This window comes from Apaloderma vittatum, unplaced genomic scaffold, assembly GCF_000703405.1.
Source record: "Apaloderma vittatum isolate BGI_N311 unplaced genomic scaffold, ASM70340v1 scaffold21583, whole genome shotgun sequence".
Taxonomy (NCBI): Eukaryota; Metazoa; Chordata; class Aves; order Trogoniformes; family Trogonidae; genus Apaloderma; species Apaloderma vittatum.
This window is the reverse complement of record NW_009710222.1, coordinates 1,058-26,645: the sequence shown is the minus strand read 5'-3', so window position 1 is coordinate 26,645 and position 25,588 is coordinate 1,058. Positions and strand designations below refer to the sequence as shown.

The following is a 25,588-nucleotide window of genomic DNA, read 5'->3' as shown; positions in this document are numbered from 1 at the left end:
CACCCTGGCACCCTGCTCTCTTTGCTCTTCTGAGAGCATCAGCCCAGGGCTTGCGTTGCTTTGCTGTGGGGCCAGCCTGGCTCGGGGAAAATGCAAGCTGAAAAGGTGGCTCAGGACCCCTAGCTACCGTGGGATGTGTTGGGGACAGGCACAGCTTTGCCGTTGAAGATGGAATCCATGCTCAGCCACTGTAAAATAAGAGAAATTGCTTTGGTAGAGTAAAGGGTTGCAGAAAGGGCTAGGACATACTGGAGATGGCAAGGCTGTGAAAAAGAGCTGAAATGGGAATAGTAGGCAGAGAGAGGGGGATTTTGGAAGCAAGGATGAGCAATGTGGAGGAGGAGGAACTCAGAAGCACCAGTGAGTCCTGACAACAGTGCTGGGTTTCCTCCTCTTACAGTGTGGGTCCGACACGCAGCCGTAGCACAGGGTCCAAGCCATGCAGCAGGCTTAGGAGGTGGTATCACAGTGTTTTGGTTCATGCTTTAAGGAATTATTTGAATTTATTTTAAGATGGAGACAGCATGCGTGTGAGGTGTATATAAGGAAAGCTGCTGTCTCAGATGCATCCTTTGAGCCTGATTGGGATGTCTGGGCTTTGGAGGCAAACATTGGATTCTTCCTGAGGACAAAAGCAGTCTGTGGCCAAGGAAGGAGAGGAGGCTGATGGAAACCACGGCAGAGACACTGGTCATTAAAATCTTTAGTTAGAAGCCTGAGGACAGGAGGGGCAGTTTGGAGGACTGACAGTGCCTCTTGGCCCAGAAGATTTGGGACTTAAGAGATATCCTTTGTGCATCATCAGTGAAGGCTTCTGCCTCCTTAGATAAGGAGCAGGAGGTTTTGGTGTTTGCAGCTCAGTAACTTACCCTATTTGAGCAGTGCTCGGGCATGGCAGGGAGGCCTGCTGCCTTCAGTCTGGGAAACGTGGTCAGGGCAGTCTGTCCGCCCCATGGAAATGCCAGTGGGTGACACAGTGTCTGTGGCACTCAGCTGATGCCATCTCAAGGCTTGGGATGCTCTCCTTGGCCAAAAGTGGGAATAGCCACAAAACCTCTCGCTGTCTCTCGGTGCAGGGGCAGCTCCCTTTGAGGACAGGCTAGCGGAAAGTCCATGTGAATCATCAAGGGGCCTCTGTTGTCCTGCAGGGGCTCAGGAGCTTCTGTGGAGGAGAGGACCTTCAGAAAACTCTTAGTGGGAGTGATCCCTCAGGCTTTGGCATGGCAACACCACACGTGCTTATGCAGAAGCCATAAGGAGCCCTCCTCCTCATTTCTTCACTTTTATCCTAGATGTGTTCTTGACCATCTCGAACCCTTCCTTCAGCTCCTGGGATAATACTGTCCTTCGCCCGTTGGCCCACCTTGCTCCTTGTGCCTAGCAAGTCGACTGTCAGGTCGGCTGTTTGGGAAGTCCCTGCCTGCTTGTCCTGTCGCACTGAGACACAGCTAATGTTTGAGAAGTCCTCAGGTGATCTTTAACTTTGAGGTCATCCCATGACAGCATCTGGAGGGCAGCACCAATAAGTCTATTTGAAATTCTGCCTGCCCTTTGGGGAGGAGGAGAAGGTCAGGTCTGTGGGGAATTTGTGTTCCTGTTTGTTGAGCTGATGTGAATTTAAGGGAAAATAGCACACCTGAGTGCTCAAGAAAGTCTTTGCTGGCAGGTCTTCCACCTTGTCTTGCAGAGCCTCTGGGACTGCCAGATGACCCCAGAGCACACGTGTGATGCTTGACAAGTGGCTTCCAAAGATGTCTGGACCCAGTGTCACTACTGGCTGGACCAGAGAGCTCCTGGCCACCATGCTAGGAGCCGATCCAGCTTCACTTGCCCCGTCGCTGTCAGATGAGTGTGAAGCTTCAGGCCGCCCTGGAGGCTCCATCCAATCTGCCTCGCCTTGAAAATGAACCGGGAGCCTTGGCAAGGCTTGAGTCCTTGCTTTGCTGCTATTTTTAATCCCTAGTTAGAGCTCATTTCCTTTCTGGTGCCTGGTTATTTTCTGAGGTTTTCTGCTGTTTGTTTATTTGTCCATGTCCTCCCCACCCCCTGCCCCGAGCTGTTCCTTCACGTCTGTTTTCTCTCTGGATGCCTGAGGCATTCGGCAGCCTGGAGGCATTCGGCAACGCCGCCGCGTGCAGTCATGAGATGGCCCTTGTGAACTGTCGCCATGATGGCCAGCCCTGCTGTGGGTGACTGCAGCTTGGCCGGCCCGCAGAACCCTCCCCCGGCTACCCAGGATGGTCAGACCCCAGGCCACCAGCTGAGACAACTGAAGGGGAGATGCTGGGGCAGCCACCTGCATCCCTGGGTTGCTTTTACCATCAGTTTATCAGCTCCAGACACTGGTTGAAAATAATAATACCTTTTTCTTTGTGTTGCCGCTCCTGCTCTCCAGGTGAGATGCTCTGGGAGTGCTTCCCACGCTGCCTGGCAGATGTGTCTTCCACATTTAGGGTTCAGGGATGTGCTTGGCGTGACCCACGGGGTTCCGCCACCTTCTCAGCCCTGGAAACCTTCTGCTTTTCAGTCCATGAGCACCTTTCATTTTCTTTGTGTTGGGCAGCTGATTTTCTGAGCGAGGCATTGAGTTTTCCATGCCTGGCTTTGCTCTGTTTTCTAATTCGTAGATTTTTCCAGTTCTCAGTCTTTGTATCTGCCTGGAGAAGTCACGCTTGGCTGTCAAACAGTTAAACCCTGAGCCCACAGCAAGGGGAGGTCCTGCTTGGAGTATGATGGATTGCATTTTTATCTCTGTTTCTACAGCCAGCGTAAATGAGGCTGGTGAAACACTCTTGCCACTCAAGATGTGCAGTGGTGTTTCCTTAAATCTGAATCCGGCAGGACCAAGATCCAGCACATCTGAAACAGGGCTCTTTGGAGTTTTCTGCTATATGAGAAATGTGTTACGCAGGCGCCGAGCTGAGCTGTTTAACATGCCGTTCCCTGCTCCTTTGGAGCCGAGACATGGAATCACTCATCAGTTGCGTCACGGCATGCCGCTGCCGAAGCCCCCACAGTGTGAACGTTGGCAAGGGGAGGTGGACAAATCCTGCCATTAATATTTAAACCCAGCACAAATCCCCTTGTTTGCTCTTAAATGTTTATCCAGCTCCTCGGCGTAATTGGGCAGCCCGTTATCTGCCGGGTTGCATCGCACGTGTGGGAATGTGCTATTACAACCCTCTCTCTGAATCTTTTATAGGAGGGAAAAATACATTTACAAGCAAATTTGGGTTTTATTTGGAGGCGCGGGAGGCACGTTGCTAATTTGGCTGCGGCCCGAACCCCAACGTGCGAAGTGCTCAATGTGTTGCGTGGGAGGTGGAGGTTTTATTTAGCTGTGCGCTTTTTTCCTTGCTGCTTGGGCGCTCCGTTGCCAACGTTATGTGTGAGCAGCAAGCGTTGAGGGTAGCCCTGGGAACCCCAGGGAAACGCAGCCGCTTTTTGCATCTTGCAAAGTCCTCCGCCTTTACCTGTCATAGCGGCCTCGGTGAGGGACCCAGAATGAGCTGAGCTTGGGTTGGATGGGTCACCCCAGGCATCCATGCTCTCCTGGTCCCTATAGATGCGTCCAGGTGACCCTATAGAAGCAGCAGAGATGACCTGACCAGACTGGATGACGGCACCTGGGAGCATCAGGCAGAATGGTGGGGAGGAGGATGTTAAGAGTATGAACGTCTGGGGTACCTCAGCGATGGGGCCGGATAAGCGCTCCTGGTAGACAGATTAGTCATCGGTTCCTGATAGGGGATAATCACTGGCTTGTCTGCTCTTTATCTGCGAGATAAGCTTGGGGGAGGGAAGGAAAAGGCACGGAGACAGCCGGGATGGACTGTCCCTGGCGTGGTGGTCCCTCGTGGCTTGCGGCAGGGGAGCAGATCAGGGCACGCGCGGGGCTGTAGGCGAAAGCTCTCGTGCTCATCCAGTGATTTCCTTTCTGCTGCTTCAGCTTCCGTCCCAATTACCTGGTTGTGTCAACTATAAATTATTCTGCATAAGGAGCAGCAGCATCCTGTCCCTTCAGCACAGTGCGGGCTGTGCCTAGAGCTTGCTGGAACCGCTCTTGGGCAGCAACTCTTAGCAGAAATTAGAGGAATTTTGTAAAGGACATTAATTACAAATAGCTGTATCTTACTGGGTCAGTCTTTGTGGAGGAGCAGAACCCCTCGGGTTGATGTCCTCTCACTTACCAGCCAAGAAGAGACAGTCTCTCTGCTGAGCAGGCATCCTGAAGCTCGATTTTCATGAATTGCATACAAGCTGCTCGTTCAGCCACACGCAGGGCTGGGATGTGCATAGCATCCAGAGCTGTCTCTGCATGAAAACGGTGTCTGCTTCCCAACCAGATCCCAGCTGAGTGGGCAAGGCATCAGTTTTAATTGTGAACATGTCAGCTACGGCATCCCTTGGCTGTTGATGCAGCATCTCATTCTTTCCATGCTGACCCTCTTCCTCAAGAGGGAGACAAGATGGGAGAAGCAGACTGAAGTGGAGCAGAGCATCCTCCAGCCATGCTGGTCCCTCCTTGCCACTGGTTTTCCCTGAGGAGTTTCCTCAGAGCAGGACTCAAAAGCAGGGAGCTGAAAAGCTGAGTTTTGGTTCCCTTTTGCACTCATGGCTGCTCGCTGGAGCCCTGCTGCTCCAGCTCCTGGGACATTGCCGGGAGGTAGAGGAGCATTCAGGGTGGAAAAATGGGAATTGAAAGGGTCAAGGCAAGGGGATATGAATCCAAGCTGTTGTTTAAAGCAATTATGGGTTCGTTTTGTTTGGGTTTTTTTCTCTTTTTTTGTTCTCTGGAAGGTGAAACACAGCCTATGAACACGCGTATGCCTGCCAAAGGCCCTATTCTGGTCGCAATTTACTCTTTGAAGGATTATTGATCCTTTGGTCTTTCCAGTAGAAGGTCTCTCCCAGGCAGGTATGCTGATGCACTGCGGCTTGTCCCTTGTCCTAAAGCTAATGAGAGGCAGGACCAGGTGTTTAACCGAGGGCTCTGGAGCCCCAGTGCAGTGGTACCTTAGTTAGTCTGTTCCTAACATGAGGAAGGGCTTGCAGGAACTGGAGCTTTACTGATGCTTAAACAAACCGGAGATGTGGAGCAGGAGAAGGAGGAGCACCCCAGGCGATCCCTGGAGCCAGGAGTGCTCCGGGCTCTGCAGCTGCACTGCCTGCAGCCCTGGGGCTTTGAAGGAAGGCAGGTCCCAGCTCTTCCTCAGGCTTTCTTCAAGGTGGGTGCAAAGGGAGAGGTGCTAGGGATCCCTCCTGATGGCAGCTACCACTGCTGTGGAAGGAGAGCACGATGCTGCCAACTGAGGCTCACTGCCTGGGAACTTCATTGTTTTTCCCTCACCTGAGCTGATAAAATTGAGGTAGATCCATATAAAATAGAGGTAGGTCTGCTTTTTGCTGGGAGACTGCTGACTCTGCTGCTATAAACACAGTTGTCTCTTTTCTCTTTGCTCCCTCTCCCCCCAGGTGCTCCTGACCCCACTGCTGGGGCCAGCATTGATGATGAGAACTGCTGGCACTTGGACGAGGAACAGGTCCGAGAGCAGGTGAAGCTGTTCCTATCTCAGGGAGGGTACTACGGCTCGGGGAAGCAGCTCAACTCCATGTTTGCCAAGGTGAGGAGGAGCCGGCTGCTCTCTCCCCTCTCTGCTCGGCGTCACGTAGCCGGCAGCTCGCCGGCTGCCCTGGCAGGGTGCCCGTCACAGCTGGGAATCTCTGCTCCAGTGCCTTCTCGCCCGGTCGTGCAGCAGGCGGTTGTAATCCAGGCTCTGGGTCAGGCCTGGGTTGTCTCACCCGCTCTGCTGGCAGGTCCCTTCCTCCCACGCAATGGGTTCGCCGTGAGGGAGGACTTTCCCCAATCCTCCCCATTAGCACTATGTGGAGAAACTCGAACCTGCAGAGCCCACTGAGACCATGGGGAGGTGGCACCAGCCTATGGACTCTTCTGTTTCTTTGCAGAAGGGCCTTATTTTTACATTCTTGATCACTTGGTCCTCTTCAGAGCCTAGGTTATGGCTGCCACTCACATAAACCTTCCCAGCCACATCACAGCCATTCCCGGAGTATTGTAATGTTTGACTATACATTATACACATACATATATGTATATATTTACAGTCTGGACCCCTAGACCGAGGGAGCTGTGAGTTGCCAGCCAGGTGACCATGCCTTTAAACACCTCTGAGGGACCATGGTTTGTCTCACCAAAGACCTTCTCTCTGTCCTTTCCAGGTCCGGGAGATGCTGCGCATGAGGGACTCCAACGGGGCCAGGATGCTGACGTTGATAACGGAGCAGTTCATGGCTGATCCTCGGCTCTCCCTCTGGAGGCAACAGGGGACGGGCATAACGGAGAAGTGCCGGCAGCTCTGGGATGAGCTGGGTAAGGGTGACCACCTTGCAGAGAGTAGCAGCAGGGTTGCCTGGGCTGCCAGGCCATCAGACATCGTCCCAGAGGGCTTTTGGGACAGAGACCTTGAGAGACACCGGCTTAATTTGTCCCCCGGTGGGGCAGCTGAATGAGGTCCAAACTACACAGTTCAACACCTTAAAGCCACCCCTCTTCTGCGAAGGGGTGAAGGATGTTGAGTGTGCAGAGCGTAGCTGGACCTATACTTGCAGCAGCCTGGTGTTTGGTGGGCTGTCCTGAAGTGTTTGCAAGGGAGGACGCAGGGGCCAATGAGCCCCAGGGGCTGGGTGTAGCCTGGAGATGGAAGTGCTGTTCCCGTGATGAAAGGCAGATTTTCAGGTGTCACCCATCTAACAACCTTCTGCCTGCTCTGGTTTGTGTTTCCAGGGTGAAGCAGGCAGGATGGCCAGTGCAGAGCCTGGCTTTAAGAGAAATGCAGTTCTGGGTAATTCTAGCTAGGCACCTTAGACAACGGCTCAGCTGGCTGACACTGTAATATCATTAGAATAAAACATTAGATGACGTGGGCCTGGGGAGGTTGATTTTGTGGTGGACTTAACCCAGCTCTCCTGGACATCTGGGATCTTTGGTGAATAGTTTGACTTGTGCTGTAGTTTTATGAGTGAGTTTGAGCTTCTCTGTAGCCCACTGGTAGGAGATGCTGCCTAAGGGCAAGGGCTCATAGGCTGGGACCAAAGGGATGTCGTACAGCTAGAAGGAAGGATAAGGGTGGAGCAGGGTGTGGAGTACCTGAAACTGCCACTGGGATCACAGACCCTCCTACCAAGTGCTCAACACGTGCAAACAATGTGTGAGACCAGAGAGTGGAGAGCCTGGCCAAACTGTGCAGACCCGGGTTGGGCAGGAGTGGGATGTCTTGAAGTTCCCTGGATGGAAATAACCATGCCGACTCTGGATAGCTCATCTATGCTTGCTTGCCAGGAAGATATTTCCAGGATGCTGCTGCTGGATATGCAAGGATCCTGGAGGGCTGGCCAAAGCCACCAAGCCAGAATTTCCACATGGAAGAAAGCAAACACATCAGTGAAATGTGGATGGATGGATGTCTGGGCAACCCTGGATGCAAGAAGCAATTTGCCCAGAATTACAGATTATTTGGCCAGATTTCAAACCTGCTATCCAAGCCAAAAGCCCTCCCTCCCTTTCTCCCTTCTTGCACACCCGGAGAGGGAGTGGTTGGGTTTCAGTCCCGACTTAACCATGCAAGGAGCGAGTTGGTGCATTTAGTTTTGGTTGGCAGTGTGGGAGGAGGCAGCAGCATGTCCCCATCAGCAGATGGCAAGGTGACAAGGTAACGTCAGGACCCTACCAAGGCTGGATCAACGAGACAGCAGGTGAAGCGTGGTGCCAGCCAACGCACGTCAGAGCAAGCAGCTCGCCCAGCACAGGCACGTCACGCGGGAGGGATTTGGGCATCTCCATGATGAAGAGAAGCCCCTGCAGAGGATACAGCGATGGTCCAAGAAGCAGCTTCAGGGCAGGATGGGCATGGACTATACTCAAAGCAGGGGTTATTCCCCACATCTCAGAGAAGCCTTTTGGATTTGGCCTCAGGCGGCATTTGCTGTAGGAGCAGAGCATCACTCTAAAGGAAGGGAGGATGCACAGAGGGGCTAGAGCTGCAGTGACTTGGGGCTGATCACCAGTTACAAACATCAGCAACCCAGAGAGATGTCCCAAACCATCGCTGGGTGGGTAACAGTAGCTGGAACGTGGGGCAGCGAAGGCATGTTGTCCGACCACCTATGGGATGTGGATCCCAAAGGGATGGGAGGGCCTGTTGCCAGGTGCCACGGGAAGCCCCAGCACAGGCCACATTCCCCTGCCACGTGGAAGAGAAAAATGGGCCTTGTGGAAATTATTTTGGGTGCATGTTTAATAATTAATCATCGATTTGAGCAAAGACTGCATCACAGACTTGCGTGGGATTGGAAGAAGATCAGCCTTAAAGAAGATTGTGGATTTATGCTGGGGAAAATGTAAAGGATTTTGCAGGATTTCAGAGTTGAAAAAAAAAAAAATTAAAATAAAAAGGGCATCGTTGGCTTGCGCATGTGCTGCCATCTGAACATCTATTGCCCCGTCTGCTGGGAAGCCAAAGGAAAGACCTGCTGGATGGAGAGCTCTGCGGCGTGGGAGTATTTGCCCTGGCGCATTAGTACTTACGATTAAAGCCTAATTACAAAAAATAGATGAAAAACCAGCTGAAGTGCAGCCTGACCTTAATCTGCCTGGAGACGGGTTTATTTATCTCAGCCACTTGTTTACAGTGGGGAATTTCAGCAGATTAAGCTGGGGAGTGACCCTGTGGGAAACGGGAGAATTTCTTTGATGGTTTGGAAACTTGGGCGCGGGATCGAAGCGCCTGTCCTCTCCGGGGCCAGCAGCCGGGACCGCTGGGCTGGGAAGGCTCCGACCCACCCCCCCATCCCTGCACCCAGCCCCGTCATCAAAAAGCATTTTTGTTTAGAGGCTTAGCTTAATCGTGATCTGCCGCTTTGTTCCCCGCTTAACCTCCTGCTATCGGAAAGTTCAGATGAAGGTTTCTGCAGCATGTGAACAGACACAGAGTCTGACCCGACGTGGCATTTCAGCTCAGGACAGGAGTCACTTGTGCTGTCAGCTGATGTCACTTGACCATAGGGCTCAGAAAAACCCTCTCTTCCATCTCCCAGATAACTGAGACAGATGGGAATCCCTTTTCTCTCTGTGTCCCCACCTCCTTGCCACATCTTCCCTTCTGCAGGAGAGGCCAGGGGCACAGAGAGTTTTGGCAGGCAAAGGATGCCTGGGAGGACTCCCAAAAGTAGGCTGCAAAGTCATGAGGCTTTCCAGGATCGCATCTGAGCTGGGGAGCCAAAAATCTAGCAGGCACATCCCATTCCCGGGGGTGGCAGAGGGGGAGGACCAAGCCTCGTTACCACCTGTCAGCCCAGCCACTCTCTGCACCATCGGAGGTGTCAGCCAAAATTGCTGGAGGTTGCTTTTTGCACAAAGAGGGACGGTGACAACAGGCAGGAGCACTGGTGGGAAGGAGGTGCCTGAATCCAGTAAGAGCCCTGGGATGCCCAGCATGAGGAGCCGAGCACAAGATTTAGCTCACGGCTGCCCGAGGACGTGGGGAGTTTTATGCCTTCGGGGTGGTAGCAGGCAGGCACCCGCTGCTCCACTGAGGGACAATAACCACAGCCTTAAGGAAGTCTCCATTTTCTGGAGCTGAGACCTGATTTTTCCAAAGGCACCATGTCCATGCAGCCCCCTGGTGCCTGCAGGAGCCTGCGAGTAAGCAACATAGACCTGCTCCGGGAGAGATGGGCCCAGAAAGCCCCATAGGAGATATTTCTTCTTCTGCATATGCTTTGTTTGCTGATGTTGCAGCTCAACAGTCTTATTCCCCCAGAAAGGAGTTGGGATTTGGTGGGACTTCCTGGGAGCAATGGAGCTGAGATACAGATGGAACTGTGCTGGGCAAGGACTGCTTAGAATATTTGCTGATCTTCAGTGCCTTCCGTTGCTTTTCCCATGCCCGTTCATGGTTGCGATACTGGTGCCACCATCTGTGTCGTGACGCCGTGACGTCTCTCCTGCCAAGCCAAGCTGCTCCAAGGAGGCAGACGTGCACAGCCTCTGCGCCTTATTAATGATCTGAACCAAACATGTTCACAAGTCCCAGCTGGCAGAGAACGGGGCATGAGAGATGCACCCCAAAAGCACCGCCAAGGCTCAGCTATAACCCAGAGGAGCGGGGAGACCCAAGAATGCAGCCAGAGCCAGGACATTACTCCTCCCGCTGCCTGGAAAAGGGATCAGATGCTCCGGCTGCCTGTGTCGGAGTCGCAGCATCGCTCGGGGCTGTTTGGCTCGCTGGCGTGGCTGTGCAGCTGCTGTGCAAAACGCAGCGAGCGAGGGAGGTGGTTTGGGCATGTGGAGGAATCCCCTCGCTACGTAGTGGAGCCACGTCAGGTGATGTCCTGCCACTGCCTGTTGCTTGAGGATTGGAAGTTTGTGTCTGGGAGTGATGGAGAGGTGGGGTAGAGCAGCTGGCTGGGCAGGGAGAAAGTGCTCCAAGTCAGGGGAGAGTGTTCCTGCGGGATGCTGAGCTGTCCTGTGTGCCTGGCAGGATCCCACGGGGCAGAGAGAGGAGCAACGTGGGCTGCTCAGCCCCCGGGGATCCCTGGGGACAGCGGAGCTCTGCCACTGTGCAGCCATCCCACCCCAGAACAGGCACAAGCAAAGGGACACGCATATCCTGGCACCCTTACAGGGAAGTTTGGGCAGAAGTGCAATCAGCTAAAGGAGAATTTACAGTTTTGCACTTGCTTGAGTCGGAGCAGCCCGTTTCAGAGCAGTGGGTGACCCAGGAGAGTCGACAAGGCTTGGTGAGCAGCACGAGTGTCAGCCCTGTCTGATGAAAAAATTAGTTGGATCTTAATGACGATAAATGTCCTTGGGCCTGGTTTTGCCTCTCGCACAGCAGACAGCATCCTCAGGCCTGTGAGGGCCCGTGGTTGACCCGGGCAGTGTCAGCATGGGTGTCCTGCTGATGGGCACCTCTGCTTGCGAGATCTGGAGGGCTCTTGCCTGCGAGACATCGAGCCAAGCTTCAGGTTCCTTTGCTGGTTCCTCTGCAGGCTGGGGGCTATTGGGGATTAAAAAAGAAAAAGGAAAGGGGGAAAAAAAGAAGGAGGGGGAGAAGAAAACACACCAAATCTCCTTTTTAAATAGTTGAATGCAAATGGCCTGAAGAACAATGGCAGATGAAATAGCATTTGGAGCGGGCTTTAAAGCGCTTGGAACGTGGGTAGGATCAAAATCAGGTTAGTCTTTGGAGATACAGACTCTGCAGCTTGCCAGGGTGTTTTTAAGCATGCTTTTGATGTGTAGTTCAAACACTAGATTTGTCCTGGCAGACAGAAGCACTCACAAATTCATACACAGCCGCTCTCTCCTTCCCCCCTCCCCACTGTCCCCCATCTCATGAGATTATAATTTAGCTTCATTACAGAGGAGTTTTACTTTTATTTAAAAGCTGTCTAAATCCCCCTCCTGGGTCCGCGCATTATGCTGGAATGAGTTTAGGAAGCGCTGACGAAACCTTGCAGGCTCTCGCGATGAGCCCGGCAGCAGAAGACCTTTGTCCTGTGGGTATGGTGGTGGCACCTCCTTGATTTTTTCACTTTGTTTAGGGGCGCTGTGGGTGTGTGTGGTGTTAAACCCACACTGCAAGCTGGAGGAGAAATCCTCCTGGCTCCGGCAGCTGCGCAAGTGGGGCGAGATGGACGTCTGTCCCTTGGAAGATGGCAATTACGGCAACGAGCTTCCCAACATCACCAACGCGCTTACGCAGAGCTCCGGTCACAGCCAAGGTGAGTCTGGGCAGGGAGTGGAAATCCAGCCAGTGACTATAGGGGTTGGGTCCAGGTCAGAACTCTCCCCAAAGCTGAGAGACCTCAGTTCACCTGCTGGTGATGTCTCGGGGAGTAATGGGAATACAAGACATTTCTCTAAAGCCTCCAGTTTTAGATATGCTTGGAAATGTTTGGCTTTTTGCTACGTCTTGGGTGAAGTCACCTGTATTCTGACCATCAAATTAAGAGGCCATTTTAAAGCATTTTGACCCTGGGGGAATTTAAACCTCCTAGACTGTGCAGGTTTGGATATGGAATTTTACAGAAAACTACTTGAATTGGAGTGGAGCTGAGCTCAGAAGCCTTGGCTGTAATGTGAGAGTGAGGAGTTGGAGATGATGTAGAGCCCCTTTCCCGGTACTTGGGCCTTGCTTTTGGGCTTTGATTCAGGTGGTAGATAAGTTTTTAGCCAGGAATGTTAAATGAAGTTCAAGTGCAGAGCAGCAATAGAGCAGTGTAGCTATGGGGTTGCTCCTTTGTGCTGAGATATTTTCTCAACCCCTGACAAAACATTTGATCCCTTTAAATTTAAGCACTTCGCCTGAAGTAGACATTAATGGAAAGTTACTGCTCCATCTGCTGCACTAGAATTGCTCTTCGGTGTATTACATGTGGCCAAAGTGGGAAGAGAGGGGACAGCAGCTGAGGAAACTTCCCTCTTCTGGGTTCAATTAGTCCCTGTTGTGGTTCAAGCTGACTGGGACAAAGAACTACGTGGTCTCCAGCTCGCTCGTGCCCCCCACCCCCATTGCCACAGTGATGTGGAGGGAGGCAGTTTCACCTAAAATAGGCTCAAGGGTTTGAGATTAAGGATATGGGGTGTAATAATCTACCATTAAGATGATGGGTAAAGAATCAGAGCGACTTGGCAAGAAAAACATAGATTTAATTCACCACCACCAATTATGAAGTAGCACAGTAGGAGGAATGTATCAATCTTAAATACACTTCACCTTCCACCCACTCCCATCGTCCTGGCTACCTCCTTCCCCCATCACTGCAAGGAGAGGCAGGGGATGGGGTGTTTGGCCCATCTGGCCATTACTCATCGTCCATGGCAGCTCCTCCTTGAGCAAGAGGGCTCCTCGCAGTTTCTCCTTCCTGCTGCACAGTGTCCACCTCACAGGAGGCAATCCTCTTCCTCCTCTTGAGTGCCTCAGGGCCACGGATTGCTTCGGGCAAGTCCCCCACTCATGCTCGGTCTCTTCTCACGGGACTCTGCATGTACCAACGCATCCTGGATGTTCTCACCGCTGTCAGTCCCTCAGCGGGCAGGCAGTCACCTTCCTGCCATCGCAGCCACCACGGGCTCCAGGGAAAGGTCCTGCTCCGGCAGCCTTCTCCCTCTGCTTCTCCTCTGGGACTCGTCTCCCCCTCTTTCTTCCTTGGTTCTCCTCTCACTTCCTCCTCTTCCAACAGAAAAACACCCCAACATTAAAGACAGGACAGCTCAAAACAAGGTGAAACCAGGAGACGAGAACAAGAACAATGGGGTTGTCTCTTAAATGCCTCGATGGCAGAGGCACTGACTGGCCTGGCCCTGGCCAGAGACAGGTCCAACTGCTACCTGGGGGTGGGGTAGGCTCTCAAAGTTTTGCACGAGTCTAGACATTTTTTACAAAAAAACCCATCAGGCTCAAACCCATGACAGTCCCCCAGCAGCAGTCTGGGAACGCAGCGATGCTGCCAGCTCACCCCAGACACGGCTAGGACCCTGAGTCCCAGTCACCTCCAGTTGCACATCCTCAGGGAGTGATTGAATTTAAACCTGGCCTTGCTCCGTGTCCTGCGCCAGCCTTGGGACTCCCTCCCTCGGTGTTCCCAGCTCTGCTGAGGATTCACTCAAGCGTTCAGGACAGGCTGCTGGGGCTGAGCAGGTCACTTTTTTTTTTTTTTTAGACAGGTGGGGAGTTTTCAGAAGGCGTGCCAGGGATGTCCCCTTGTCGCTGTGCTTCTGCCTCTCCAAGCAGGGGACTGAAAGCTGCACAGATCCTGGAGGTGTCCCAAGGTTAATGTTTGTGCATATGTAAATAGTGCTGTAGATTGTTGCCAGCCTCTTTTATTACTGAAAGGAGAACAGCTGATTCCTGAAATCCTTCCTGGTAAAGTGAGCAGGCTTGGTTCTGTATGTAGGAACACCTGTTTAATTTCTCTCCACCTCAGGGTGCCTGCAGTATTCAGGCTAATTGCTTGTTACCATCATTTCCGGAGCGTGTTTACCCAGCCTGCCTGGATCAGCTTTGAGCAGTGCCTTTTGTTTTCCCCCCTTGAAGGCATTTAACTCAGCCCATTCTTGCAGGTTGCGGGACCTAAAGTTCAGCATTGCGTCCCCTTTGGGGCTTCCTGTTTTGCAGCCTGCTGGCTGTGTTTGGCCCTCAAGATCTGGCGTGGCTGGAGCGATAGCAGAATTGTTTCGAATAGGCCTTTTCCTCCCCACAAACCACTTGCCTGATCTGTCTGAATGGAGTGAAATGCTCATCCAGCATTTGATAGCTTCAACTTACAGAGCGGCTCTGAAGAGGAGCACAGGTATCTGTTGCAGAGCAGCAGTGGGGTTTTGAGCAATGCTGTCTCCTCCCTTCCAGCCCTCTCACACAGCTCAAGAAGGTTGCTGGAAGGTAATGGTTCCCCCCCATTGCCTGGAGGCAGGTGAGGCACACTCAGTTCGCTCTGTGGCTTCAGGTGCCGCTGTGGTTCAGTGAAGCTTGGGCTTTGCGTTGGAGCAGAAGAGGAGAGCTCATGGTGCTTGCAGGGGTGAGGAAGCCAGTCCTGATGCCTGGCACTGCCCGCACGCTCGGTGGCACAGCGGTGAGAAAGCCCTGCCGCATTTCAAGGTGTCAGCCTCTTATTCACGGTGGGTTATCGACAAGAGAGCTACTGGCAGGGCAGTCCCTGCCTCTTTCCTCACCTCTCTGGTCAAGGCAGCTGTTCTAGCAAGTTACTTAGCAATGCTGCCCAAGGAGATGGTGCTGTCCATCAGAGGCAGGATGGGCAGCAGAGGTATCTGAAAGGCAATATCTGCTGCAGCACAGGAGCCAGAGCCCCTGTCCTCAGCTCAGAAACAGATGGGGTGGGACCAAGTGGGGCTTTCCTCTCGCTGTAAAGGCATTGCTCTGCCCAGGAAGGTCGCATCTGGGGGCAGGAGGAGGCTGCCTCTGCTCCACCAAGGCACTGATGGTTTTTTTCTCTTTGCAGACTCATTGGCCAGGCCCAGACGAACCGTGTTCACCCGGGCGATCGAGGGCTGTGACCTCCACTGGCAAGACAGCCACTTGCAGCGCATCATTAGCAGTGACTTCTACATGTCTCCCTCCTATCAGCGGGAGGGCGAGAGCCTTCTCTTCAACTCCCAGGGGCAGCCGCTGTGGCTCGGTGAGCTTCCAGACCTGCAGCCCCTTCCATGGCTTGGGTGGGTCGGGTTGCTAGTGGAGAAGAGCCACTCAAGGCATCAAAAGCAGCTTTGCTACCCTGGGTCCTTGCAAGCTTACGCATCCTAGATTCAAAGTGCCTCCTTGGCCACTCCCTGAGGAGTGGGGTGAGCAGAAGAACTTGATGCCCCTTCCACACCCCAGCCACAGTCCTTCTAGGAAGCCCCACATCTTTACAGTCAGGATTCCCCAGGGACAGCTTGGACCAGACTTGTCATGTCTTCTGACATTCTGCCAGTGTTTGGCTGTCCCCAGTGCAAGCTCTCCCTGTTCCCAGCACCGGGGGACTGGACACTTAAAGTCCTTTGAAAGTTGGCTGAAGAGCACAGCCGTATCTTCTCGAGTTTTTCTTCCCTGCTCTCACCCTCTCTTTAGTCTTTTCTAAAAGGCAATTAGCAGACAGTACAATTAAATCCTGTATGAGCTTCACGCATATTGGACCAGCTGAGCCCGGTACCCTCCTGTGCTGTAGACTTCTAGTCAGTGTAGCTCCCACACAGCTTCTCTACTGCCAAGTGATGACCCTGGGTAGATCTGCAGACCCTCGACAACTACACTTCTGAGATGAGAACAAGTGAGGCGAGGGGCTTGGGGGGTGCCTGATGTGTCTGTCAGCCCTCAGTTTGATCCCAGACTGGGAGATGCAAGCCCTCCCCAGGCCTCCAGGAGGTTGGATTCCTCATCCCTAAAGCCCAGTAGGTGAACACATGGACACAAAACAGGTCAAAACGCACCACTGCACTATCTACTCCGGGAGCTGGAGTCTGCCATCACCCAGCCAAATGGCAAAAAAATAAAAGTTTCTGGAGCAGCAGGCACTAAGCTAATATTAAGGCCAGCCGATAAGTTAGAAAGGGCCCTTATGAAGGCTGCTGGTACAGCCTTAGCTTAGCTGGAGCAGGAGAGGACATTTCTACTCTGGGAAGAGTTTTGTGTAGCTGCAGGCAACAGATTCTCCTCCCCACGCAGCTCTAGGCAGCAGCGGTGAGTTAGTGCCTCCATAGACTCCATGTAGCAGGGACGTGGTGGCCACAGTTCCCCTGTCAGTAGAACCAGGTTCTGGTGAGCCCTTTGGCCCAGCTGGTTGGTGCATGTTATTTTTCTGATGTACTTGCCGCGATTTTGTGGTTTGTTTTCTTGGCATCCCTTCAGGGACTCAGTGCTGGGAGAGGAGTGTGATTTGTCAGCAACTTCTAGTGATGAATTCAGCGAGAAGCTGAATATTTCATCCATTTAGCAGATGAATAGAGGGAGCAGCAAGAAGCTCTTCTACAGATGTGTTTGTTCTGAAACCTCTTCCTTGTGTATTCCTTGTGGGTGACCATTGCGGCATGGAAAACCCCATTTGTGGAGGTGGTTGTCTGTGTTCCCAAAGCTTTCTGAGCTCTTCCAAGAATAGAAATTATCTCCTTACCCTAATTTTAGATCTTCTGTGTTTGCCTTTTTTTTTTTTCTTTTTTTTTTCCCCCTACTTGGTAGGACATTTTGCAAGAAAATGAGATTTTTGCTGCTTGTTATGCGGCATGTCGTGTCATCTGCTCCTGCTAATTTCTCACTCAGTCATAATCCTCTCCACAGTTGCTTGTGATTTCAGGTGAGCAACGAGCAGCAGGAGCAGATGAATTCCTAAGCAACTGTGAATCTTGGGGTGGTGGTGGGGTTCGATACAACTGTTTCTAGTAATAAGACACCAGGTAGGAGAGCTATATAAGAGATAGGTGTCTGCAGAGCTCTCTCCGTAGAGGCGTGAAGGAAGCGGTTCAAAATATTGCCCCAAATCTGCCACTGCCTCCAGCACAGTGCTGGATGCAGAGCCTCAAGCCGTGTGTCGTCATCTGTGCCACGAGAGCAGCGAGAGATGTTGGACGAGACACCCAGAAGCATTTGAGTGCACAGCAATGAGAGAAATCACCATAAGCCGTGCAGATTTTAGGGGGAATGAGCGGCAGGGTTGTAACAGCCTGTGTTTGGACCCGCCGTATTGCAGCAATGGCGTATTGGAAATGCTTCCACTAGATAAGGTTTGCGGAGGTGGGGATTGAGGTACTGACGTGGCTGCTGTGGGTTGAACGTGGTAGGAGTCCTGTTAGTATTCCTGGTAGGCATCCCTGCAGGGAGAAAGGGATGAATTCAAGACAGGGAGCAGGGGTTTAGCTGCGGTGTGGGGAAGATCAGTGGAAGAAAATGCCCTGAAGCCTGATGCTGTCAGGTTCTCTCTCCCCATCAGTACCATCTTGTGAATTTCTGTGCTCTTCTGGCTCAGCCACGTTTGTCCTTGCCTTGCAGAACACGTCCCGACAGCTTGTGCTCGGGTGGATGCTCTGCGCTCCCACGGCTACCCCAGAGAAGCTCTCCGATTAACTGTTGCCATAATCAACACCCTGCGACTGCAGCAGCAAAGGCAGCTGGAAATATATAAGCATCAGAAGAAAGGTATGAGTAGAGCTGTGGGAGGAACGTCTCGCGAGGTCTGACTGGGGACTCCCAGCTGGTTGAGCAACTCTTCTCCACGTCAGAGAGTAGTGCTGCCCCATCCAGAGCAGCAGAGGCTGGCAGTGGGCAGTGCTTTAGGGGATTACGCACACCTCACAAAGACAAACTGATGTATCTGATTGCTTGAACCAAACTGCCTCGGTACCCACTTGCTCAGGACAGAGGTGCCCACGTGCCTTCTTCGGGCTGCTGGAGTAGGGATGTTCTTGTTCCCACTGTGGCTGTGTCTGGTTGCCTGTAAGGATTGCACAGGCCAGTGATACCTGCATTAAAGAGGAGCTGCTTGTCTGCAGAGCCGCAGTAACTGGCTGCGTGTGCTGCCTCCACCTTGCATTTGCCAAGTAAATTGTACTAGGAGGCAAGCCCAGTGCTTCTGCTTTTGCAATTGCAGAGTCGGGGTCAGTTACTGTAGTTCTGCTGGTGGTCAGTGACTCCTGGACCTTGCTGGCTTAACCAGCTTGAGATCATAAAAATGTGGAGCTTTTAAGACTCACTAGGAATCTTTGTCATCTCCAGAGAGATTTCTGCTCGTGATAGCAAAACGTTCAGGCTACCACTGCAAGTGAGTCCATAAGCTGCGAGTCTGATTTTATAGACCCCTTCTTGGGTCTCTGCAGTCCCTCCTGTCCTCCTGGAGCAGCAAATGAGCTGCTGCATCTTACATGGCCCTAAGGGCACCTTTTTTTGTTGGGTGTCTGCTCCCTCTAATGTCTGTGGCAGCATACATGGTGACTGCTCTGAGCTGCTTCGTGCCACTGTGAGCTACCATGCCAGAGCTGGCCCTGGAGGCACCCATGTCCCAGGCCATGGAGTAAGAAGAGGCCTCTAGTCTTGCAGATCCTTCTGGGTACAGAACCTGTCTTTAAATTCCTCACTTTTACTGTCTTTCTGATCCATTTTTTGCAGAGCTGCTGCAGCGAGGAGCAACAACCATCACCAACTTGGAGGGCTGGGTAGGCCACCCTCTGAACCCCATTGGCTGCCTCTTTCTCACCCTGACCGAAGCTTGTAGATTAGAAGAGGAAAATTGCCTTGAAATTTCAGGTACCGAGTGCTCCTCATGGCTCTCTTACCTGTGGCTGTGGCTGTACCAAACCTGACGGGCAGATCCTGGGTGCAGATCTGGGGCTTGGGACTCCTGGGCTCTGAATGTGTCCTCTCTCTGCCTTTGCAGGATCAGCCAGGGCAGGGCTGCAGTGCAGAGAATGGGGAGTTAGTGGCCCTGAGTTTTCCCAGCCCCAGGGTTTGCAGCCAGGGTAGAGCAGAAGAGTGGCTTAGCAGAGCTGGTCCGAGGTGTGCTGACCCATGGGAAGGCTCTGGTGTGAGCTGTGCACCCTGTTGCACATGTTCCGAGTCTCCTGCGTCTCCTAGTGAGAGAAGCAAGGAGGGTGAAGCCCACATCTCTCGCCGGGAGCTTTTATCCATCATCTCTGAGTGACCAAAGTCAGGCAGCAAGGGAAATGGGGGTCTTGCTTCTCAAGTTGCAAGGTTTTTCTCTCTGCTGTCGTTCTGCTACTTAGAAAGACTCAACCCTGCTGCATCTCTTCCCTCCTTCTTCCAGATGCAGGGGACTCCAAACCCCCGGTGTATCAACATGTGCCCGTCATGACCGGCAGCCAAGACAGTGGCGAGTCCTACCTGTCCCTGGCCTTAGAGGTGGCCCTGATGGGGATGGGTCAGCAGAGAGTGATGCCTGAAGGTCTCTATGCCCAGGACAAGGTGTGCCGCAACGAGGAGCAGATCATCGCCCGGCTGCAGGACCTGGAGCTGGACGCGGTGCTGGTGCAGACCCTCCGGAAGCAGTGCATCTTGCTGCTAGAAGGTGGGGGCTTGGTGTGCCTAGCTGGCTTCTGTGTCTCAGCTGACTGTTGGTAACATCTCCAGGGTGTCCTTTCCAAGTTTACACCTGAGTGACTCCCATCCTGGCTTCTTCCTCGGTGGGTGTGGTGAGTAGTCTGTAGGATGGCTGCTCTGTCCGGTCATCTGGCAAAGCAGGCACTTCCCGGAGCGAGACTGCCTCAAAGGTGCTATGGAGAAGGGTGCTAAGCACATGACCTCAATTTCTGAGGGATTTTGACCTGAAAGGGTTTTGAGAGTAGGAAGGAGCAGCCCTTTGCCCTGGATCCACTCTGAGTGATACACCAGGATGCTGCTGAGCAAATCCTCAAAGCTTTGGGGTGGTGCAAACCCCAGCTGCAGATCAGGCTGTGCTAATTATGGTTGACAGGCTCTGCTTCCACCTAGGTGGTCCCTTTAGCGGCTTGGGAGAAGTCATCCACCGTGAGAGCGTCCCCATGCACACCTTTGCCAAATACCTGTTCTCCGCCCTGCTGCCCCACGATGCAGATCTGGCATACAAGCTGGCTTTGCGGGCCATGAGGTTGGTGCATGTTTTATTCCGTTCCTGCTCCCATTTTGCCTCTCTCCTCTGTTCCACTAGAAAGTGGGAGTGCTTTGCAGCCCTTGAGCAGGGATGGGAGTGGAGGCAGGCTTGGAGCGTGCCATCCCTGGGACCTTGTGCGGCATGTGGGACCATCCAGGCACAACAGCCGTGCAAAGAGACTCCTGCTCTCTCCATTTGGGTGACTCCTGGTTTACAGGCCCCATCTGTAGGGATTTGCACGGGTCTGATAATGTCTGCTGGTCCAGCCCTCCCTCCAGCCACTCGCCCGTGCTGGATCACCACCTGCCTGTCCTGGTGACATGCATCTTTGGCCAGAGCAGGTCCCAGACAGGCACGGTGCTGTCATCTGCCAGCCCTTGGGCACCAGGCAGGAAGGGCTGTTATCCCAGCACAGATGGGCACAGGATTTGCCCTGGGCTCCAGAATGTTGCAGTGCTGGATAGAGAGCACAGTCGCGCTCTATTTTCCATTAAAGCCCAGCTCCATTTCTGGGACTGGGGATAGGGCTGATGCCATGAGCTGCCCCATCTGTGATTCGCTTCAGTCTGTGTGCTTGGTTTTATTTTTTTTTTGGTAGGGGCTGGATGGGTCTTGTAAAGGCTGGAATTTCCCAAATGAGTCAATGCTTGAAGGACTGTTAACCCCAGAGCATCCCAGTGCCTTCTTCCTCTGACACCTGTCTTTCTCACAGCATTTCCTCAGTGAAATGGGACATTTTGAAATCCCCCTGTCCTGGGAAGAGCTGCTCAGGAGGACAGCTAGACCTAAAAGAGCAGCCGAGGGCCTCTGCAGTGTGCGAGGACACCCCCCCCCAGCAGCCCCGAGCCCCCCAGCCACTGAGCTGGAGTGGCACTGGGTGCCCTGGGGGTGCACGCTGCTCCCTCACCATCTGTTAGTGCCCACCCCCTGCTCCCAGCTGGGCCCACTCTGTTGGGGTGTCTCTGAGTGGGCTGAGAAAGTTGTGCTTCACCTGCCCCGTGGGTACCCCGAGCCTGTGAGCAAGAAGAGCAGACGCTGTTGGATGTTCTCCATATCCAGGGGGACAGTTTCCCTCCTGCACACTTCAGCTGGCCATGGAGTTAGTGAGGACAGCAGGAACTTGGGAATTTAAGAAGCAACATGATTTTGTCACCGTGGCTGGTGATGTGAGACTCCTACTCCCTTTCCTTAGGTTTGTTCTCCCCCAGGATTTCCAGGCTTTTAGATATCCCACAAAAGCAGGTAACCTAAACCAGCTGTGGAGGCCCTGGGGAAACATGCTGCTGCTTCTGATCATAACTGGGCATTTTAAGAAGAACCAGATGATAAAGCCAGGAGTTCTGCTGGGTGCTCTGACATGAAAGAAGAGAGGAGGGAGGAGGGATTTCGCTTTTTTTTTTCCCCTTTTTTTTTTCTGAGGCTTGTGCTTTGCCTTGCAACTTTATAAATCACTTCACGGATCATTCTCCTCCTTTCAAGTTGGTATCAGACTGATCCCTGTGCCCATGTGTTGAGCACGCAGCCTCGGGAACCCCCACACGTGCACAGCAGCAGGATGCTTTAAAAGGCAGCACAACAGGCAGCCCCTTCCTTGCCTTGCCAGCGCCTTGGGGAAAAGGGGGCAAAGCCGAGGCTGGGCTCGGGTCTGATGTTGCCGCTTGCCCTTCAGGTTGCCCGTCCTGGAGACCACAGCCCCGTCTGGCGACGTGACTCATCCCCACCACCTGGTCTCGGTGGTGCCCAGCAGATACCCGCGCTGGTTCACCCTGGGGCACCTGGAGTCACAGCAGTGTGAGCTGGCCTCCACCATGCTCACGGCAGCCAAAGGTTGGTGAGAGGACAGCTCTGGGGCAGGGGGTGATGGGATCATGCTGCACAAGAGCGCTGAAGGGATTCTCATGTAGAAAAGAGGGAGCTCCTGCTTCTGCTCTTTTGAGCGCTGGCAGAGGTCAGTTGGGTGCCCCACTGGCTGTCCGCTGCAGGCAAGGCATGGTGAGGTGGCCTTAGAGCAGCCCGCTGGCATCCGTGAGCTCCCAAAGGGCCTCAAGGCTTGTGACCCGGTGGGGCAGGAGAGGTTTTTTGCGGGTGCGGCCAACCCTTCAGGAATGCTGACCACAGTGCTGCAGATCCTGGGTAGTGCCCTTGTGTGATGCTGGACCCTGCCAGACATGCCACAGGTTCATGTCATAGATTAGGGTGAAGCTACTCCTCCTTTCACCTCTGCGTTGTCTCTTTCTGCCCCATGGTAGTGGTCTTGCACAGGCTGTAGGAGGGAGAAGACCTCCCTGTGCACCAAACCATGTGTGGCTTTTGGCACGGCCAGAGATGGGGACAGTTGTACCGAGTGGGACACTGGGATCCCAGCCATGGGGGGCTCATAAAAGTCTCTTGGGCCTCCTCAGTTCCAGCCCAGGCACAATGAAGAAGGCAAGCACAGGCTTTTCATTAAATGTCCCTCTGTCCAGAAGCCAGCCCCACCAGGACGGAGAGGGCCAGAGCAGTTAGTTCTGCCCACTGCTGTCCCCCACAGTCCGCAGTAGCCTCTGCAGTAGCCCCTGGTACTTCCAGCCTGATGGGGAAGGTGCTGCTTCCCTGGCGAGGTGGAGGGTAAATGAGCCATCAGAAATCTCCAGCCTTGCTGCCTTGGCAGCCTCTTCTCTCCTTCCAGCCCTCCTGCTCTTGGCTGCTTTTCCAGGGCTGAGGGTGTCCTACCCCTGCCTTGCATGCCCTGATGGAGAACGGGTTCCTGGCTTGTCCTTAGTTTCTTCTCCCTTCCAGGTCTTAAAGGGGATGAGGTTTTTATGCTGGGTGTAGGGCCACTGGATTATTTACGTTTTCCCCACCATCCCCTTCCCTGGGTGTTCCCCCACCGCAGCATGTCCTGATGTGATCCTGCGCCCTCGCAGCCTCTCTTGCGTGCGCCCCCACAAGCCATTTTAAGGAGGCTTGGATTTTGGTGGCAGCAAGAGGCTGCTGTGGGTGGCAGGCGATATCTTTAGCTATTAGTCACCCGAGATGTCTTTGTGTGCCCAGGTGCAGCACTAGGTTTTTCACGCTGCTGTGCATTATTTGGTTTTCTTTGCATGAGGTTCATCTGCTCAGTTTATGACTATGGGAGTAGAAATATGAACCTGGAACAAAGCAGAAGGACCTGATGTGGCACATCAGCATCTCTGGTCTGCACCCGCGCTGAGGGTCCCTCTCTTCACCCTGTGTCCCACAGGGGCTGGCAGGAGGATTTCTCAAGCCAGACGCAGGATCATAATATTAATATGCCTTGATGGGTCCCTCTTCCAAGATCCTGCCCAGTCTCCCTATGCCATCACGTATCCTTCTAGCACCCATGGCCTCCTGTGGTAGAAGACCCATGATGTCACTGGATGTTGTGCCAGGAATCCCCTTCTATGGGGGTTATCTTGGGCCATCTCAGTTGGGAGAACTGTGTGCCTGACCTGGGACATCCAGTACCAAGTCGCAGTGAGTCTGGGCGACTCTGGCCCAACCTTTGCAGGCCTTGCAAAGGGGAAGGGCTTACCAGGCAAGACTATGTGTAGCAAACAGCTTTTCTTTTTAATCTTCCTAAATGAAGATTGACCTTTCTGCAGCCATTTAGCACTGGGCATCTCCCCAAACCCCTCCTTTGCTGGGAAGAGTCTGCTTTACAGCTGTCAAACTTGAGGCCAGGGTAGAACATCCGTGTGCCTGGAGATGTCTGTTAATACTTTAGGATGTGTCTGGGATCACTCAGGGCTGTTTATCCTCTCCGTCAGAGGATGATCTTGAGTGAGGATGGGTGCTGTAGGATGTGTCACTTCCTGGGGAGGAGGCTGCATTTTGCTGTTGGACTGCAAGGCCTGATCCAGCATCCCAGTGTGTCCCTCCACGTGCGTGTCCAGAGGGGCTGACCGTGCTGAAGGGGCTCTTCACTGGTGCAGGTGGGAGATGGGGCTTGAGGGCAAGGTGGGGGGAGGCTGAGCCCTCTGACCTTTCTTGCCTGCACCCAGGGGACATGCTGCGCCTACGCACAGTGCTGGAGGCCATCCAGAAGAACATCCACTCCTCCTCCTTGATCTTCAAGCTGGCCCAGGACGCGTTCAAGATCGCCACGCCGGCCGACAGCAACTCGGACACAACACTGCTCAACGTGGCACTGGAGCTGGGGCTCCAGGTAGGGGATGGTGCTGGGGATACCGGTGGCCCTTCTGGCCGCAGCACTGGTGATTGTCTTCCACCAAACAGTCAGTCCCATGTGGAAGGAGTAAATTCATCCCTTCATGGCCCTGAGCAGGGCAGCTCAGCCTTGGGAGGCCCCTGTGCCCTCTGTGAGGAGACGAGGCAGCATGGGGGAGCTGGTAGACAGCTGGGCCAAAGGGATTTTTGGGGAGTGCCACTGTGTCAGGTGGCCTTGTTGGAGCCCTGCGGGGCAACCAGTCACCCTGAGTTTGCCTCACAGGTGATGCGCATGACCCTGTCCACCCTCAACTGGCGGCGGCGTGAGATGGTGAGGTGGCTGGTGACGTGCGCTACCGAAGTGGGTGAGTGCCTTACCGCGCTGGGGGGAGTCTGGCCCGCATGCGGTGGTAGCAGGGTGGGCACGGAGATCCAAGGGTCATTCATAGCCCTGGGCACCTGAGCTCTCCTGGGTCTACCATTTCTTTCTGGGTCACTGGATACAGCTGAGAGTGCCGGCTGGCAGGGCTGGGGCCACAGCAGTGGCCAGGTTTGGGACCAAGACAGGAGGAGCCATGTGATCTGAGCCAAGCTCTAGGGCTGTGCCGTGACCCTGGTGTTTTCTTGCAGGGGTGAGGGCCCTGGTGAGCATCCTGCAGAGCTGGTACTCGCTGTTCACTCCCACGGAAGCCACCAGCATTGTGGCGGCCACAGTGATGTCCCACAACACCATCCTGCGCCTGAGCCTGGACTACCCGCAGCGAGAGGAGCTGGCCAGCTGCGCCCGCACCTTGGCCCTGCAGTGCGCCATGAAGGACCCTCAGAACTGCGCCTTGTCTGCCCTGACCCTCTGCGAGAAGGACCACATCGCCTTCGAGACCGCCTACCAGATCGTCATCGATGCTGCCTCCACCGGCATGACCTACACTCAGCTCTTCACCATAGCCCGCTACATGGAGCACCGGGGCTACCCGCTCCGGGCATTCAAACTGGCCTCGTTGGCCATGACGCATCTCAACCTGGCCTACAACCAGGACACGCACCCGGCCATCAACGACGTGCTCTGGGCCTGCGCCCTGAGCCACTCTCTGGGCAAGAACGAGCTGGCGGCCATCATCCCGTTGGTGGTGAAGAGCGTGCACTGTGCCACGGTGCTCTCGGACATCCTTCGCCGCTGCACCATGACAGCCCCGGGGCTGGCCGGCATCCCCGGCCGCAGGAACTCCGGGAAGCTGATGTCCACCGACAAAGCCCCTCCGCGGCCGCC

General features: G+C 53.8%; 1 protein-coding gene across 1 annotated transcript in view; it reads left to right on the top strand.

Moving 5' to 3' along the window:
* LOC104272285 (zinc finger SWIM domain-containing protein 5-like) overlaps nt 1-25,588 on the top strand; it is a gene marked incomplete at its 5' end in the record, with an annotated part of 29,645 nt that overhangs the window by 3,457 nt on the left and 600 nt on the right. The window contains 13 exon segments of the mRNA XM_009867234.1: nt 5,476-5,624; nt 6,241-6,391; nt 11,626-11,805; nt 15,043-15,219; nt 17,562-17,708; nt 18,675-18,812; nt 19,330-19,590; nt 20,013-20,148; nt 21,821-21,978; nt 24,156-24,319; nt 24,605-24,686; nt 24,952-25,575; nt 25,578-25,588. The exon segment at nt 25,578-25,588 is cut by the window's right edge and continues 600 nt beyond it. Of these exon segments, the coding sequence (XP_009865536.1) occupies nt 5,476-5,624; nt 6,241-6,391; nt 11,626-11,805; nt 15,043-15,219; nt 17,562-17,708; nt 18,675-18,812; nt 19,330-19,590; nt 20,013-20,148; nt 21,821-21,978; nt 24,156-24,319; nt 24,605-24,686; nt 24,952-25,575; nt 25,578-25,588 (2,378 nt within the window).